The following is a 17,379-nucleotide window of genomic DNA, read 5'->3' on the forward strand; positions in this document are numbered from 1 at the left end:
TCTCTTCAAGAGGATGTATCCGTAGCATATGGGTGGTTTGGGAACAACCTGTGTTTTTTGTGTTACCCCACCCAGCTGGTGGACCCGTCCTGGCAGGCAGAGATGAAGGACGGCTACTGGCTGGGGAAGGACTACCCAGGGGTGTACCAGGGGGAGAGACAGGCCCTGAACGAGGACTACACGCACTCTGGCTACGACCGGGGACACCTCAACCCTAACGGACACCATGCAGGTCTGCATAGACAGCCTTTGCTGCGGCCATAATCTTATCCTCGTCTCCTCCTCTCTAGAATCTAGATGTCCGTTGATTTTGTTTTGCCACCTCTGCCAATGCCTTCAAGCTAGGGCAGGCAATTTTGAGAAATCAGCTGGACTAAGCTTGTTTATAAAAGCATCCAACCATAAAGAAATACCAGTCCTCCTTCCAGACCTCTCCCCCAAAACTCATTACTTGCTCGTTAGCTCCGGCAATATGTCTGCCTCGTCTAGTGGAAGGCTCCGCTCATGAGTGAGCACAGGTACCCGGGTCGCTAGATGGACCTACAGGCCCTCCAATCATTACTTTCGGGTCGCATGTAGTAATTGGACGGGCTGATAACCACAGCCACAGATATCAGCCTTTTTCCCGTCAGTGTTTGATTTATTAATTGATGTCAGGAAGAGTATTTAAACAAATATGAAATATAAAAAATGCTGCTATGTTAAACCATCATCTACCATCATCTGTGCAGGTCCCGGGGGGGCTGTCCTCCCCCAAATCTATTATTTCTAAATGTATGGAATTGCAAATATATTTAAGCAATAGATAGAGAATTATACCACTGTTAAGGGGCGTTGTCCGGCCCCGACGCGCAGCGGAGGGCCGGCGACCCCCTTCACAGTGGTATAATGAGCACAAGCCACTGACTGAAGTGATCTATTTCTTTTATACAACGGTTACTGTTATGGTGAAACGAAAGTCATAGACACACTACATTTAAAAAGAAACCAAGAAAGTCAAAGTAGCCGTTTTATTAAAGACTACCAAAAAGTAGTCCCTCCTGGCTGCCTTCAAAATGCACGACGGTCGCTATGCAACACACTTTAGCGTCCCTCCGAGAGAACGGTTGTAACGGTTTCCACTTCAAGGCGCGGAGTGATACTTTCACAAAATGATCGGGCGTCATAGCAGTTATGTATACGCTCATTATACAACAGTTAGGAACCAATCAGATCGCTGGATTTAGGCCCCCCGTTGTATAAAGGCCTATATTCAATAGAAGCCGACTCCACTTCTGAAATAATTATTCACACAAAACCTTTTGCAGAATTTGTTTATGTGCCGCCTCTGGTACTTCCACAAGTAAAAAGACTCGTAGTGGGGGATATCTCGGCCATGGATGAGAAGAATTGGGGGGAAGGAACTTTGGCATTGACTCTCTGAAGTCCATGAACCGCGACATGGAGAAGAAAAGGATTGTACTCCGGGAGCTGAGCTGCCGGACTGCCTCCGAGCTCCCCGCGCCGGAGCTGCCGGCCGCCGTCGAAGCCGTCCGGCCGCAGTCCGGCAGCTCCGGTGGTGTACTCCGGGAGCTGAACTGGCGCCGAAGCTAGGTGGCAGGTCCAGCGGACTAGCAGCTCCGGCGGACGAGCAGCTCCGGCTGGGGTAGCTCGGCGGCAGTCCGGCAGCTCAGCTCCGGGAGTACAATCCCTTTCTACTCCATGTCTCCTCCTCCCGACTTCCCTTTGGCGGCCGCTCCGGCGGGGTGAGCTCGGCGCAAGAGAAAGGGATTGTACTCCCGGAGCTTAGCTGCAGGGCTAGCACCGAGTTCCCCCCGCCGGAGCTGCTAGTCTGCTGGTCCATAAAATCTTAGCGATGCTCTGATTGGAGGGGAGTGGGGAAGTGGGAGGTAATATTCAAATGTGCCCCCTTCTTACGTAGGAGGGGGCGCCGAAACTGACTTGCTCGTTTGGTAGCTGGAGGCGGGCTGCTTCCAGAAATGCGTATTTCACTCAAAATATCATGTACGGACTTAATTCAAAGTTTGTTCGCGTGTGGGAGCACCATCTACCCACAGCAACACCCCAAATCCCAGGAAAAGTGCTGTTTTCATAATATGTCCCCTTTAAATAAACCCCATGACCATAACCCTCCTTCTCCGCTGTAGTCCCTGGCCGTAACGCCACCTTCACCCTGACCAACGTGGTCCCCCAGAACCCCAAGCTGAACCAGAACGAGTGGAGGATCCACGAGAGCCAGCTCACCGAGCTGTTCCGGGCCAGGTGCTCGCGGGCCTACGTGCTGGTGGGCGCTGTGCCCTCCGCCGACAACTGGATTGTCAAGAACAACGTCAACCGCGTCAACATCCCCGACTATCTGTGGAACGCATACTGCTGCGTGGACAACAACGGAAAAGCCATCGAGAGCGGTGGCGCCTCCGCCAGGAACACGGAGGGCAACTGGGTGGAGAGGCACACTCTGGATGAGCTGGACGAGTTCCTTCAGCAGTTCACCAACCAGCCAGTAGGGGAGCTGTTTCACAACAACTGCAGATGATTTATATTTTTTTACTGACCCAATGAAAAGGTTTCGCTATTGGCTCAAATTGGTTGCATGTAATACCGCTTGCCATAGTTAGTGATTACTACGGAAAATATCCCAGCATGGATGGCATGGTTTGTCTTCTCTGAAACATTATCAATGTTCATCAAACATAAGAAATATGTTTGCACCTTGTATATTTGGTCAATTTTTGTTTGCACACAAAAGCTAATATTTTAATATTAGATGTATTAAATGAGTTGTGCAAATGGATATAACCCCAATGATGAAAGAAAGTTTAATGAATCCAATCAAATCCAGTCAACAGGAAACTAAATGTATTAAAAATGTATTCAGTTATACACAAACATTGATGGAATCAATGTTTTCAATGTGTAAGGGTTCAAAATGTGCCCTTACAGTCATAAAAATGTAAACAATTGATCAGATAACCCCACTCAGTAACAGTCGTCTGTTCTACAAGCCTTCAAAGTACCTAAAAGCTATAGTAACCTCTCTAATCCCTCAGCTGTCTACCAGAAAACAAATTAAACTAAAAAAGAACTGACTCTGTACGTCATGCTCTTTCATTCACCACTTTATAGCTATACAGAATATTGCAACATGTATGAAATACAATAAATGAAGAGCACTAAGACAAAAAAACAAATCCTGAGCATGTTCAGTATAAAATAGTATCAACACTGTGGTATGGATTACAATAGTCCCTTTTCCTAGAGGTGTCACCATAGGACATACACAGGCGTCACTCATAACACAAATTATTGGTCTGTTATAGGGCGTATAGACTTATCTTCACTCAGCTTCCATTTGCTTTGTCTTTTTGGTGACACTTGTTTCACTCTGCATGAAAGCTGGAGAAAGATGCTAACCCTTTTGTCAGGCCAATCGGGTGGTGCTTAATCTGTGATTGGGTAGTTGGGCGGAATAGAGGAGCTAGAGCACGAGCTACACCGGTAAAACAACGCATTTGGTCAGACTAATCCTGAACTGAGCTTCTTTCTTGGCAAAACATACTAACTCCAGCTTTCACAGTGTTCACCGGTGACATCATGTATTTCAATCAGTAATTGTTTTTGACGCTGTATTTACGAACGTATATAAAACAATTTCACACAAAATACCCTTTTCACAGAGGTGTTATCATAGGACAAACATAGGTGCCACTCATACAGTTATTTTTGGTGGCAGGTGCTTTGACACACATAAATCCACCGCCTGCTTACCCAGTGTTAAAGATCCCATATGCATTTTGAGGGTAGATACCGTAATTGCGTTTGGGGGTACTACTAGAAAAGGGTTACATGCCTGTATGTTAGAAATACCCCTTATTATTCTCAAACTGATCGTTTCTGCAAAACCAATTTCAGCGTCTTTCAAAAACGGTCTGATTCATATCATGTCATTTTAAGGCCCCCTTCCCGAGTAGCCAAGTCTGCTGTGATTGGACAGCAAGCCGACTCTGTTGCGATTGGTCGAACGCTTTGCGCGTTCACACCCCCGAGAAGCTGTAAACATTGCGGGTAGCTGGGAGGTGGGACTTCTACACTTCCGTCCCGCCCACTGCAGTCTGAAGTGACACTGCTACGGAAGTAAAGTTTGAGCGTAAACAAGCTATTTCAAGCGCTTATTGAGGGGCGTTCTCGGCGGGCGTGAATACTCCCCCTGGCTCGGACTTATATTTTTCGAGCTTAGCAGACGTAAAACACACATACATATATGCATCATATAACAGTTTAAAGCAAAGGGTAAAGTTGAAAAAGCATGATATTACCCCATTAGAAGGGTCCATTGACAATGAGTGTTATCTTCACTAGCTAACTCAATCCGTGCGCACACATTTGCAGAGCCTGATTAGTGTTATGAGTGACAATGTGTTTGTCCTACAATGACAGCTCTATGAAAAGGGTCCATCACTTTAGAAAAAGACACCACCTTCTATTCCTTTTATCCATAGAGGACCATGGGGTGGTTGGTCCACGGAGGTAGCTTGGACAGCTCCTCCTCAGTGGCGGCCTCTATGGGCCAGCCCCAGGCCTTGAAGAAGGCACACAGGTTGTGCTCCACGGCCAGGGAGAAGGTCTTGGTGTACAGGTTCATCTTGCCCTTGTTGTCCCCGGGCACGTCGCTCATGTCGTGGTAGGTGGCGAACACTTTCTTAAAGGCTGCCCAGCCGAACGCCTCCTGGAGCTGAGGTGGTGAGAGTAAGTGACACATAGGGGGAGGGAAGACCGTATGTAGGGGCCAGTGAGTCCTTGACCACTGGTTTAAAGTAAACTGGATCTGAAGTATACATTTAAATGTATCGCTAATGTAAAGGCTTACCACTGAAACTTTTTCAAAAAGCACAGGTACCTATACGATAATCAGAACAATCCTCTCTAACCTGTAGGTATGTTTCCAAAGCCGTCCATGTATTCCAGTTGTCAAGGTCCTTGCCTCCCTTGACGTAGTCCTCTGGACGAGATGCCCGAGATTTGGACTGCAAAGCAGGATGTGCCTGCACGCAACACAGCATCTACCCTGTGACAACTAATATGTATAAACCATCATTGGATTTATTGTAAGCCTCGTAGGGTTTTAAGGGGACATTTCAACCGGACCCTATAGCCTGTGAATTGTTTTGTTTGATTTCCTTTAAAAAAGGAATTGACTCTGACAGCTATCTAAGCTCGACTTTTTAAACCAAATCCTATTTATCAATATTTATAAGTCATTGCTAATGTTTTTTACCTGTTCCCTGTTAATCCCCAGCACCTCTTCGTGCACGTACACCGACCACAGGTTGCACGTGCACTCTGTGGTGTTCGGCCTGAACTCCCAGCATCCCCTCTGCTGGTTGTGGCCCAGCTCGTGGATGAAGCCCCAGAGGCCGCGGGTTCTCGCTCCCTCCCAGTCTATCAGGTCAGGGACCATAGAGGACAGCATCATGATGGGATAGCCTGCGTGCATAAAACCTGGCAACACAAAACAAAGGGAGGGTGACGCTGCATTCCCTCTTCTGCTCGTCTCACGATCGCAGAGATCCATGTGGTGTCTCTGAGTACAGTGGATGTGTAAATACAGGCAGAGCGGCCTGTGTTTACACATGTCCACCATGTGAAACAAGGGGGCAGTACAGCATTTCCAACCGTAAATGTACACAAACTGATCAGCAAATCCGCAAACTTAGAAGGGTCTGCTCCATTGAAAGTATTTAGAAAAAGCTATCTATCCATGTGATAAGACGTAAATCATTCAAATGTGCTGCTGAAAAGTGGTTTGTGCATCGCCAACAAATGAAGACACAGGGTTTTAATTTGGGTTAATATACTAGTCAGGCTATCGGATACAATATTAAATACTGTGCGTGTGTTCCCGTCTTGACTGCACAGCGATTAATTGCCACCAGCCTGCTCAGAGAAGGGTGAGTTGCTAAACTCAGAGTAGCAACACAGATCTTTGCCTCTGGGCTCGATGGAGAAGTGTGATTTGGGCTTTAGGAAAGAAACTGTAGGGGGAAAGAATAACCTGAGATGTGTGTTCATGTTCATCCAAAGGAGCTTGAAGTAGTGTAAGTAGGAACGGAAGCAGTGTTACCGTGGGAAATCTGCACATCTGCGACAAAGCGTTCTTTGCGTGGGAATTTATGCGAAACAACTGCCAGGTCAGCAACACTCTTCATGATGTCATCCCAGAGCGCCGCCACCTTATCGGGGTGCTCCAGGTCTCGAATGGCGCTGGATGGTATGGTGAAGATGACGTTGTCAAACTCCAGCTCTGCCCAGGGGGCGGGGCTAGTGCGAAGCACCGCCCACTCAGCAATGGTTGTCACACCTGCGAAAAACAGGACATTATATTCAGACACTGTGACAGTGTACGTATGGCACCATCGCCCACTTGTTCTCTATATGTAGTGCACTATTCAGGGCGTTACAATAGTCTACAGGTGTCCAAAGTCAGGTAAAAGGAATGAGGGAACAAGTGAAATTGAACATATGACTATGAAAGATGCAACCTCCACAATGCAGTAATCAGATATATCCCATGCAATTATTTAGTTAATTGGTAGCTAGTTGCACCTTTATTGATAATCAATGATCTTAGAGGAACTCACCAGACATAAAGTAAGGTGCAAGAACCGCCCTTTCCACTGTGACCTTTAGCCCCTCCACCTGTGTATCGGGCGGGGCCACAAGGTAGAGGAGCCCCCCCCACAGGTTCCACACCTGCATCATGGGAGTTGTGATTCTGAAGGTTTTGTGAACACATGGGGCTCTCCTCAGTTCCTTCAAGTGATCCAGAGCGTCCGTTTGACAGCCGATTTGCACCTGGTTCAACCAGAAAGACAAGAGGGTGAAGAGGGTGTTTAACAAAACAAAAAAGACAAGACATGCAGATATTTGCTTAGACTTATACAAACATAGAACACGAAGGCAGTACATGATCATTGTTATTATACAAACTAGGTCCTGAGGCTTATCTTCTTGTTTTGGAATGTGTATTTGAGTTTGAGAATTTGAGAATGTGCATGACTTGAAGGCTGATGCGCATTCCCGATACACCCAAACTCTCAACATGTACTGTAGAAAATTTTCCATGGGAGGTTTGACGAATAAATTGACCATAAATATGAAGCTTGTCAAAGAATTATCATGCACCTTCCATCCTTTGTTTACAATCTGTGCTGGTAGAGATATGTAGGTCTTCATACCTGGAGTGAGGTACACTCCAGTACTAATCCACTCCTCTTCACCTAATACACGCCCACAGACAGACACACACACACACACACACACACACACACACACACACACACACACACACACACACACACACACACACACACACACACACACACACACACACACACACACACACACACACACACGCGCACACACACACACACACACACACACAAACATGATGAAACTGTTTTTCACTTCCCAGATTTAGAAAAACTCATCAGAAGCAGAATGCCCCACTTTCAAGTTGTGAGAAAAATATAACCTGCTGTGTTTGCGTTGACGTTCAGCTGATGGTGTCGGACAATGGGCATGCTAGGGATGTCCTTGATCAGGTAAGGCAGGAGCGTGTCGGGGTCCAAACACCGATAGAGCTCTGTCCCGATGGTCAGCAGCAGACGGTCCTTTTCACTGCTAACCAGGCAGTTCAAAGACACCTGAATAGACCACGGGAGATTCAAATTCGTTTCACAGTGCATTGAAATGTTAGGGGGCTGACTCCTCATATTCAATTAAGAGAAAGTATAAATATTGTGCAAAAGTATGACTCATGACCTAATAATGTGAAATATAACTATAAATAGAGGCAATCGTGAGAAATATATTTCATTATTTTTGATGCCATTTTTCACCCATCGCACTGTGCTGCACTTTTATAACAATTATTGTGTTTAAACTAGTGCTGCAAGTTTAACGCGTTATTAACGGCGTTAACGCAAACCAATTTTAACGGCGTTGTAGTTTTTTCACCTGCTGTCTAGCAACAACTACGTCACGTTAGAAAAACGACAACCCCATACCGGATCTACACCGGAAACAAACAACAAGCACGCCGCACAAACTTTTTGGGGCAATCAAGTATACGGAGCGAGTGATAAATTCCTTAAAAGTGTGTGTGTGTGTTTGTGTGTCACTGTTCGAGCCCGGGCCCTGTTTCCCGAAAGCATCGTTAGCCTAAGTGGATCGTGAAGTCACACCGTTTCCCAAAAGCATCGTTGGTAACGAACGTTGTGAAAACGCTCATAGCTAACGAGGACTCCACGGGTACTCGTAGGATGCTAAGAGCATCGTTAGCCAACTATTGCCTCAGTGGCGTCACCAGCGGACATTCCGTGTATTGGATGTGTATTATTACAACACATCCAATACCACGGCATGCCCAGCTGGCGCAATTTCGCAACCGAAAACAGTGCTTATTGCCGATATATAACTCATAGACTACCGTTAGATTTAAACAGCAAAGATAGAGACATGTTAGAAGTCAACAACAACATAATTAATTTCATTAATTTAAAATTCTAAAAATACATGTGCAGCCGAAATGTACCGATCAAACGCCACGTCACAAGGCTTATGATAAAATCAAATGATTCCATTTCTCTTTTGTGGGAGGTCGTTTTCGAGCTCCACTTGCTGTCTCCCTCTGATTTTAATTCAACCATAGTGGTTAGAATGTCCTCATATTGATCAATGACAGAAGACATAGGCTAGGCTACTGTAGACATGAATCATGCTGAGACCAGCGGGTGTCGGAGAATTTCTGCAGGCATTTTTTGTTGCGATTGTTTGCATTAAGCACTGTAGGCGCTTCGGTGAGGAGGTGATGAAGTTCACTATTTATTGGATCGTTTCTAGCCAGTAACGAACATCCCTGACCATAGTTAATCGCGTTTGTCGTACACTTTGTTGTACACTCAGACGTGAACTCATTATTGCATGCGGGTGTCTTCATTCATAAAAAAATGTAAACATTTGGGAGTGCAATAATACAATTTATTCTAAAGATGTCTAGACTCCTTCTCCAGTGAACCAAGAAAGCCTGCGCATTGACGAACGGGGGATTTGACCCCTTCGGTTTTACACAGGAAACTTGAGATAAGAAGGTGAAATCGCCGGGCGTGCCAAGCTGCGACCGAACCGGCTTGGCAGTGTAAAAAGACCTAGGCTATAGCCATCTGCCCAACAATATGGGCAGGCCAGGATCTAGACCAAGCTCTCCGAATCGGGTCAGCAATAGCCGTGTGTCAATGCCTAGCCTCTGCGTTTGAATGATAATGAATGAATGGAACGTTGCATATTTAATGTCTACAAATAAAGACGAGAGAGTGCGCACCAATCAATGAAACCTTATGCGGACTCGGATAAAGTCGGCTCTCTTAGCTGCGGAAAGCATGTTTCAGAAATCAGCACATTCAGATTAATGCTTGTCACACAAGCTATTTTTGATTTTTGTAATGTGGAATTATTTCAGGGGGGAAAATGTCGTGAAAAAATGTACGCACAGTACATTCAGGATTAGGACGGATATCAGCCCTGGCCTAATCAATTGTTTTTTAATATCTTGACCATTCATATTATTGCAGTCTATTCTTTTCGTAGGCTACCCTGCTGTTGGCCTTGATAGGGAGATATTTTAACGCTTTTTAACCCCATTTTCCTGCCACACTCCTGCGTCTCCCCCTCCTACGGAGCCCATTTCAGCACTGTGTCAGTAGACAGTTACAATCCTAGTGAACGCGCGTTCATGTTAAGATGAGTTTCGGGAAGCGCTCCAAAGAAATCTACGATGGATCTTGCGATCCATCGTGAGAATGATCGTACGAGCGTGGATCCATCGTTATCGGGAAACGGGGCCCTGCACGAGAGTTCAATGTTGTCATTAGCTGTTACGTCTCTCTGAACATTCGCAGTTCAAGGCCCAACCGGGCTTTACCACTTAGGGAGGGGCCGCTTAGTTACTCCCCTCTAGACAAAATCGGCTTGGTTGCGATGTTGACAGTTTGTGAGTGTTGCGTCTGTTGAGTGAGTGAGAGGTTGCGGGCGCACAGCTCAGGCTGTGCGCCCAAGGAACTTTTATCAACGCAGTATTGTTATCCAGCAGTATTTAGCCCGACAGCCCCGAAACGTTAACGGCCAACTGGTAATTCTCCCGACTCTGCCGATCACCACTCCGCCCGTGTGTGTGTGTGTGTGTGTAGGCGTTATTCGATAGCCTGGTAATGTGTATAGGCCTACGTATGGTAGGAATATTTATACTGGTTTAAATAATAAATGTTATGTATTTCCCATCTTTGCTGAGCAAGAGTTTTGTTCGAAAGTTCAGTGATTGAAACAAATAAAAGCCTGGGCTATTGAAGGTTTACGGTAGGCCTACCACTGTCATGCACCTACCCGATGTCAAGTGGACCGGGTTGAATTCACTGCGGGTCTCTCTTCTTACTGTCCTTCCCAACACTCTCTGATCTCACTAAAAGGCTAGCAGCACAAAATCTAATCTTAACTATGACATTAATGCAATTAATCGCGATTAAATATTTTAATCGCTTTACAGCACTAGTTTAAACTCATAATACAAGATACAGATCAAGACCCTAGTATTATTCTGTGTTAGACTAGCTGAAGAGTTGTCTAAGGGCAGACAGCGAGGATTGAGTGACTTCTCCATATATCAATTGTTACCAAAACAGCAACTGTTAACTGATAACCTCCCCCAGTAAGGGGGTAGCCCAATATGTATATGGGTCACAGCATGTGGTGCACAGCAGAAGTATGATTTGTTGTTGGTGTATTTAAACCTTATTTTCTGTGCTTTATATTGCATGATTTTCTTCAGTGTGCGAAATACATGTCAATATTTGGGGGGGGTTGGGTTCTCATCCCCAGATTGTTGCTCAATACCGATCTAAATGTTCTCAATATGCTGTAGCCTAGGCCATAACATTACAATATTTCATGGATGCAAGCCAAGACAATCAATCTATATCTATAGCCTACATGACAACACACACGCACGCACACACTTAACTGTTTTTGATAATCCGATACCTTATTCGTAAAGCAACACTGACATAGGAGGCTACATTGGCTAAAGTTCTTTGGATGCAGGTTGTTTTATAACAAGGAGAGGCAAAGTTGTGCATTACAATGCAAACACGACCATAATTGGCACCAATCTGGCGCACTTAGAAGAGCAATCAACTGAATAAATGTCAGGTATATAGCCTATCGGAGACCGGCACACAATCAGTGCACTTGCAAATGAGAGCCTGCAGTATGACTGATCTGATATTATTTAACCATCCATCTACAGCATTTATTTTACGAATAGGCCTACTCTATATCGGATTATCAATAATTCAGTCCCTCCAGAAAAATGCGGCGTTGTTTTGTGATTGTTGCGGCCAAAAATCCTTGCTTATGCGTCATGTTTTCTTAAAAAAAACGATTAAATATGCAGCATATTGCAATTTTATGCAATGAAATTGCGGGAACTTGCGAAAAAATGCGGGAATTAGCGGAAAAAACAGCTTTTCGGTGACGTTCGCGTCCCGTAATTACGTCACTTCATAACGTTCCCATGATAACAGGGGGAAATGGCTGCTCTTGTGTGAAGTAAACGCAGCATTTTTCAACTTTCTGCTAAAATATATATGTGACTTTTTTGCAACGAAAATGCGGGGATTATGAAATAATGCAAACCCCGCATATTTTGCGTGGAAAAAAGCAATTTATGCATAGAAAGTGCGGCATATTTGAAAAATGCGGCCCCCGCATGAATATGCGAACTTTGGCTGATTATGCGTTGAATTATGCGATTGCATAATCGCGTTTTTCTGGAGGGACTGATAATTGTTAAGTGTGTGTGTGTATGTGTTGTCATGTAGGTTATACATATAGACTGATTCTCTTGGCTTGCATCCATGAAATATTGTAATGTTATGGCCTACTGCATATTGAGAACATTTAGATCAGTATTGCGCAACAATCGGGGGATGAGGACACCACCGAATATTGACGGGTATCTCGCACACTTCCATCTCAATATATAGCCTAACATACATAAAAATAACACTGTACTAGCCACAATGTATTATCTTCTAGCTAGTGGTGGTCATTACATTGTAGTGAAACTAGTAAAGACAACATGGCAGGCACTGCAGCTCTCGACGTTGCATTACTTTAGTCTGGCATTTCTCTTCACTGATTGGTTACAAAGCCTTCAAACTTAGTGGTCAAGCAAAAACGAGGAAGGGGCTCGGTTTGCATACCCATAGCCGCGGCTATTAAGTATGCATAAGCGGCTAAATAGCCGCGGCTGAGCCGGAGCATAGACTGTAGACTTCTGCCTTTAAGGGGCGTGGTGGATTTATTTTAAATTCATATTTTAGTTATTAAAAATATGAGAATGTCTAGATTTGTTCAGGAATAAAGTGATTAAACGTGTCCGTGGTGCCTGGCTCCTCCTTGGTTTCAGTGTTGCTCTGGACCCGGAAGAAAGGAAACCTGTAGGTTTTCTTTATCCCCTTATCCCTCCTCCTTACTGATGCATGCCTTTACCTGCGGGATCCCAGCCTTTTTGACAATGGCAGTGAGGTCGGACACGACTTGTGTGTACGACGCTGACTCGTTGGCCTCCATCAACAGGTAGGAAGCACAGTCCCGACGCAGCCGCGGCAGGAAGCCCTCCTCCTTGGCAGTGAGAGTCTCTCCGGAGAGCAGGTGTCTGCTGAAGCGAGACACCATGTGCTGGAAGTGGTACTGGTCTATGAAGGCCTCTTTGGGGTCGGGAGCCTCGTAGAATTCCTTTGGGACGGTGGAACCCAACACATTCAGGCCCATCTTGCTCAGTATGCGGTTCCCTAGAGTAGGGGAAGAGCAGTCACCAAAAGGAAGAACAATCAAATAACTTTGTGATTTTCTAAAATTTTGCGGGAATTTCATCATCAAATCTTATAGTATAGTTAAAAAAGGGATTGATGCTTGTTGACACCATAGATTAAAAGCTGATTGTCATGGCCACAGTTGTGGTGCTGTGTGTTCGCCCCCTGTGTCGGCCACACCTACTGTCTGTCTCTGTGCTTTGCCTGCCACTCTCCACTGCTCACACCTGGCCTGCATCAGCTCATCAACTCCCCTTCAAATACACCTAGTCGTCGCCAAATCGTACTTCGATATAACGTGGTAGTTATTTGTACCTGGCTCCAGTATATACACTTTCTAGTTGTTGTTTCTCCTGCTGAAATCTCGTGCCTCACCTTTGTTTTCTTTTGCCTATAGTTTTTTGGATCTACACCTCCAGCCTGCCTGCTTCACTCCCTCCAGCCTAATGTTGGGGCACACTCTCCAACCTGCCCGCTGTCTCACTCCTGGTTATACCAAATAAAGCTGTTCACCTTCACTCCAACTCCTGTCCTGTCTCTGTGTTCTGCTCTTGGGTCCAGCAGCTATGGCTCCCCTAGCGCAATAAATATAGCAAAGGCCCTATAGCATTCCCCAAACGTGAGCCTCCCATAGGTGAGATCATATCTTTCCACGGCTTAGGGCCGTAAATGCATTCACTGAAGTCTTTCACAAGTTCCAACAGGTTTACCGATAGATAACACAAGGCTGACACCCTTCCTTTTGTAAACATCCTTCACCAAGGAGGACATTCCAGTGAACACTGAGGATATTGTTGTTGTACCTGCGAAGTCAGTCGGCAGGTTGAGCTCTGGGTAACAATAGCACCAGTACCAGGCATGCCCTCCTATGAGCAGACCTCCCCCTTCCATCACAAAGTCCTGCATCTCCACTGCCTTCTCATCACAGTATGCCGTGGACACAAACACACTCAGGTCATCAGTGAAGTCTGTATTCCGACAGCTCAGCCCTGATGGGCTGTACAGGGAGGGGAGATCAGTCATTGACGGGTGGACTCCAACTACGCCTTTCCTGCCCTGGTCCAACCATCGGAGGGCATTGTGCCATAAAGGAAACAACTCCTGTGGAGTACAACACAAATTGTTGTCTTTGTTAAAGGTTCCATCCACAGATGATGGAGGTCTGCGTGTCTTAGGAACTCAGTAATGTGGCTGGCTTCACTTGTGCCCTGGACACATTACTAAGCAGGGAGACCAGCCTCTAGGCCGGTAGGCGGATCGCTGCGTCTGAACAATTTACGACACTGAGTGGAAACTTCATGCAGGAATGTGTTACTTTGAGAATATTTGTATATGTATATGTTTGTGTCATGTTTTACTTTTACAATTTCATTGTACTTGAAGGAAAATCAAGATTTTCTTGAGAATAAAGTGTATAACGGACCACTTAATAACCACCCATAAGGTATATGTCAACTAAAATGGTAAACTTTGTGCAACCTTTTCTCTTTTGAAATCATATACATGTGATAACAGCTTAAATTTCAAACCAACCTGTTGTTCAAACAATCCTTCGTGAGTGACACATAGGACTCGACCCCTGCCATAGTATGCCCCCGCTAAGAAGGGGAATATCGGAAAGGCAAGATGGCCATGGACCTGAATCTCAGAACACTCTTTCTTTAACCTGAACCCAGACACGCCCTCCAGGAGAAATGCCAAGTCGTCCGCAAAGTTAATCCTGCAGTTAGAGAGAAGGGGAAGGACTAATGACCTAATGGCACCAACATATATATATAGATATATATATATAAATAAATCTTCTATCAAAATGTTACTGCTGTCTTTTGTAATTTAGAAAGGGTTTTGCTATGTGACTGTTTGAAACCTTTTTGTGTTTTAATTTCCTTTTTCAGTCGGCTCTACTCACGGATCTGGATTCCAACCGCAAGGAATTGGTGGGAAAACAGAAAGACAGCCGCCCTCTGAATGGTGCTCAGAGAAGTAGATCCCCGCCACGCTGGACACCTGGTTCCCTGGGAAGCCCTTCAGAACGTCTTGCTTGGGGTGTTGTCCAGCCCAGGACCAGGCCTGCCCTGCGATCAACAGCCCCCCTCCAGCTTTCAGAAACTCCACCAGGGACTTCACATCAGGAGCCATGCTGTAGGCATCCACCACATACACCCCCACCCCCAAGTCTTGGAGGAAGCCCTCCACCACCTGGCCGTGGAAAATGGTTTCACCAAGGTTATCCGCCACTGGCTTGCAGCTCTGGTGAATACCAACCAGGGGGTTTTCAGATCCATCCCCTCTGAGCCAGGTGAGGGCGTTCTCCACCAGGGCGGGCAAGGCGGTAAGGTAGCTCTCGTGACCCAGGACTACCATGCGTCCACGCCCAAAGAGGGAGGCAGCCATCAGCACCTGGCCTTGGGCGTTCATGGCCAGAGGGAAGGCGTGGTCTCCTATTAGGTGCAATGAGCCAGGGGTGGCATTGCCCCTCAAGTCCAGCTCCTGCAGTCCTCTCATGAGACTGGAATAGGCCCGCTGGTTGTCAAATCCAATTTGTGGGCTGGCCATGGTTTAGGTTGAGTGAGGCTCTGAATCCGGCTGATAGGGACAGGATATAGGATAACTTTCAGGGGGGATTTAGGACTCTTGAAGTGTAATATAATCTAGATAATAAAATGTTGTGAGCTGCTATGTGAAAACCACTTTTAGAAGGATGCTGTGGTTACATTTCCAGTATTGGGTAATAGTATTTTTAAAGAATGCCATATTTTACATATATTTTACAATATTTTTTACAGCAGTTGAGCTGTCCTTTATAGGCTATTTGAAAGAGTTTGGTGTTCATAATCAATGTCATAAAAAAATACCGAAAAACCGACAATGTTGCTGGGTAACAAATGTGTGTTAAACCCGTAATGAAGACGTGAAGGAATCTTGCCCTCTATAGAATAGTCTCTAGGGGCGTTTGGCGAAACCCTTGAAGCGTAGGCCTAATTGTCAGGGACACAATAAGCCCGTCAGAAACACTTGGAATAGGACATTTTAAAACAGGTTACATTTGCTGCCGTAAATACCAATGCGTTGGGATAGGGAATGTGCAATGCTGATTGACCCGCGCGTCCTATCTCATCATATAAAAAGTCTAATTGCCTATCAAATCCAATTAGATTACGCAATATACAAAATATCATTGATCTTTGACGTAGGCTTCACAAATTCCGCTAAATTATCTTGCCTGAGAAAATATCATAATTTAAAAACGTATAGTAGGCCTACCTAGGCCTAAAGCTAAAATTACAGTTCTAAAATCGACATTCATACGTTAAAGATAAAACAGACATTACCCAATAGCAACTATGTCGGTGGATCTTCCGAAAAAGTTGTCGGTGGATTGTTAAAGCCCACAGCCTAACAAACTGTGCATAGTAGAAGAGTAAGTAGACCTAGTAGAAGAGGCACACAGAGGTTGGGCGGGGGTCCTGGGAGGAGCCAAACACATTGGACTGAAGAAAAGTATAGCTGCGATTTTTGTTTAACCGGTGTTCTGCCAATTTCTGCTCCCTTGTCAGATTTTGCTACCGTAGGGCGACTCGATAGAAAATTCTATCAAATCATGTCACCCTATCAGAAAATGCTAGTGTCGGCGCTAACCATACCACCCGTGACCTGTCTAAAAAAACAAAAACCTTTTAGTTATTCTTTTAATATTAAATATGCAAACTGTAACTTAAATTAAATAGAATAAATGATCGGTGAAATTGCATCACTTTGGTTGTGCATGCATCGGTTGCCGAGTAAACTTGTTACATTTGATTAAACTGCAGCGCGCAGAATCCTGGTTTGAATCGAAAATAATATGCTAGACAGTTTGTCCGCCTATATCAAAGACAGTTAGCCTAATTATCAACAAAAAATGTTTTTACGAAATTTGCATAGACTTTACATGCAAATGCACAAGCGAATGGAAGGAGAGTGGGGTAAAGTGAGACATTTTTTTACATTTGCTCACCTCTAAGCGAGCTAAAATGACATATCAGTAAAATTTTCACATTTCCCATTAATTCCGAATGTTTCCTATAGCAATGGAAATGATTAGAATGTATTCAGGACGAAGGGCAGTGGAAATATGATTGTTTTTTAAAAAGTGGTCTCTCAGTTTACCCCTTTTTAGGGGTAAACTGATTCAGAACATAGAAACCAAGGGGGTAAAGTGAATCAGCTGGGGGTAAACTGATCCACTTACTGTATCCACTCTGAAACGACCATATCAACACATGTTGCAACAGTTTGAATCCTGACAGCTAGCTTGACAAACACACATTCCAGAACTAATTTCGGACTAGCAACAGACTCATGGGTATTGGTCAATTGAGCACTTTTCTTTTTATCTAAACAATTGAAAGTAACTCTGGACAAAATCAAATACAACATAGTATAATTCAAAATGTTTTAATTAACATTCAAA

At 44.9% G+C, this 17,379-nt stretch overlaps 2 protein-coding genes across 4 annotated transcripts in view; one reads left to right on the top strand and one right to left on the bottom strand.

Moving 5' to 3' along the window:
- Nucleotides 1-3,662, top strand: part of si:dkey-243k1.3 (endonuclease domain-containing 1 protein-like) — a 6,465-nt gene extending 2,803 nt beyond the window's left edge. For both annotated transcript variants that reach the window (XM_056611672.1, XM_056611670.1), the window contains exons 5-6: nt 76-232; nt 2,148-3,662. In XM_056611672.1, coding sequence (XP_056467647.1) covers nt 76-232; nt 2,148-2,536 — 546 coding nt within the window. In that variant the 3' untranslated portion in view covers nt 2,537-3,662. The remainder of the gene's footprint in view (nt 1-75; nt 233-2,147) is intronic.
- LOC130406209 (TRPM8 channel-associated factor homolog) lies at nt 2,454-16,388 on the bottom strand. 2 transcript variants are annotated; one of them, XM_056611668.1, is made up of 12 exons: nt 16,259-16,388; nt 14,836-15,512; nt 14,460-14,646; nt 13,730-14,027; nt 12,604-12,905; nt 7,532-7,703; nt 7,183-7,277; nt 6,639-6,852; nt 6,122-6,358; nt 5,276-5,499; nt 4,929-5,042; nt 2,454-4,732 (listed from the first exon to the last, which is right to left on the bottom strand). In XM_056611668.1, exons 2-12 carry the CDS (start codon nt 15,480-15,482, stop codon nt 4,490-4,492), a joined length of 2,733 nt encoding a protein of 910 aa, XP_056467643.1. In that variant the 5' UTR covers nt 15,483-15,512; nt 16,259-16,388; the 3' UTR covers nt 2,454-4,489. The 2 variants fall into 2 exon arrangements, with proteins under 2 accessions (XP_056467643.1, XP_056467644.1); XM_056611669.1 differs by lacking the exon at nt 16,259-16,388 and having other exon boundaries at nt 14,836-16,247.
- Between the last annotated feature and the right edge of the window lie 991 nt (nt 16,389-17,379).

This window comes from Gadus chalcogrammus, chromosome 16 (genome assembly GCF_026213295.1).
Source record: "Gadus chalcogrammus isolate NIFS_2021 chromosome 16, NIFS_Gcha_1.0, whole genome shotgun sequence".
Taxonomy (NCBI): Eukaryota; Metazoa; Chordata; class Actinopteri; order Gadiformes; family Gadidae; genus Gadus; species Gadus chalcogrammus.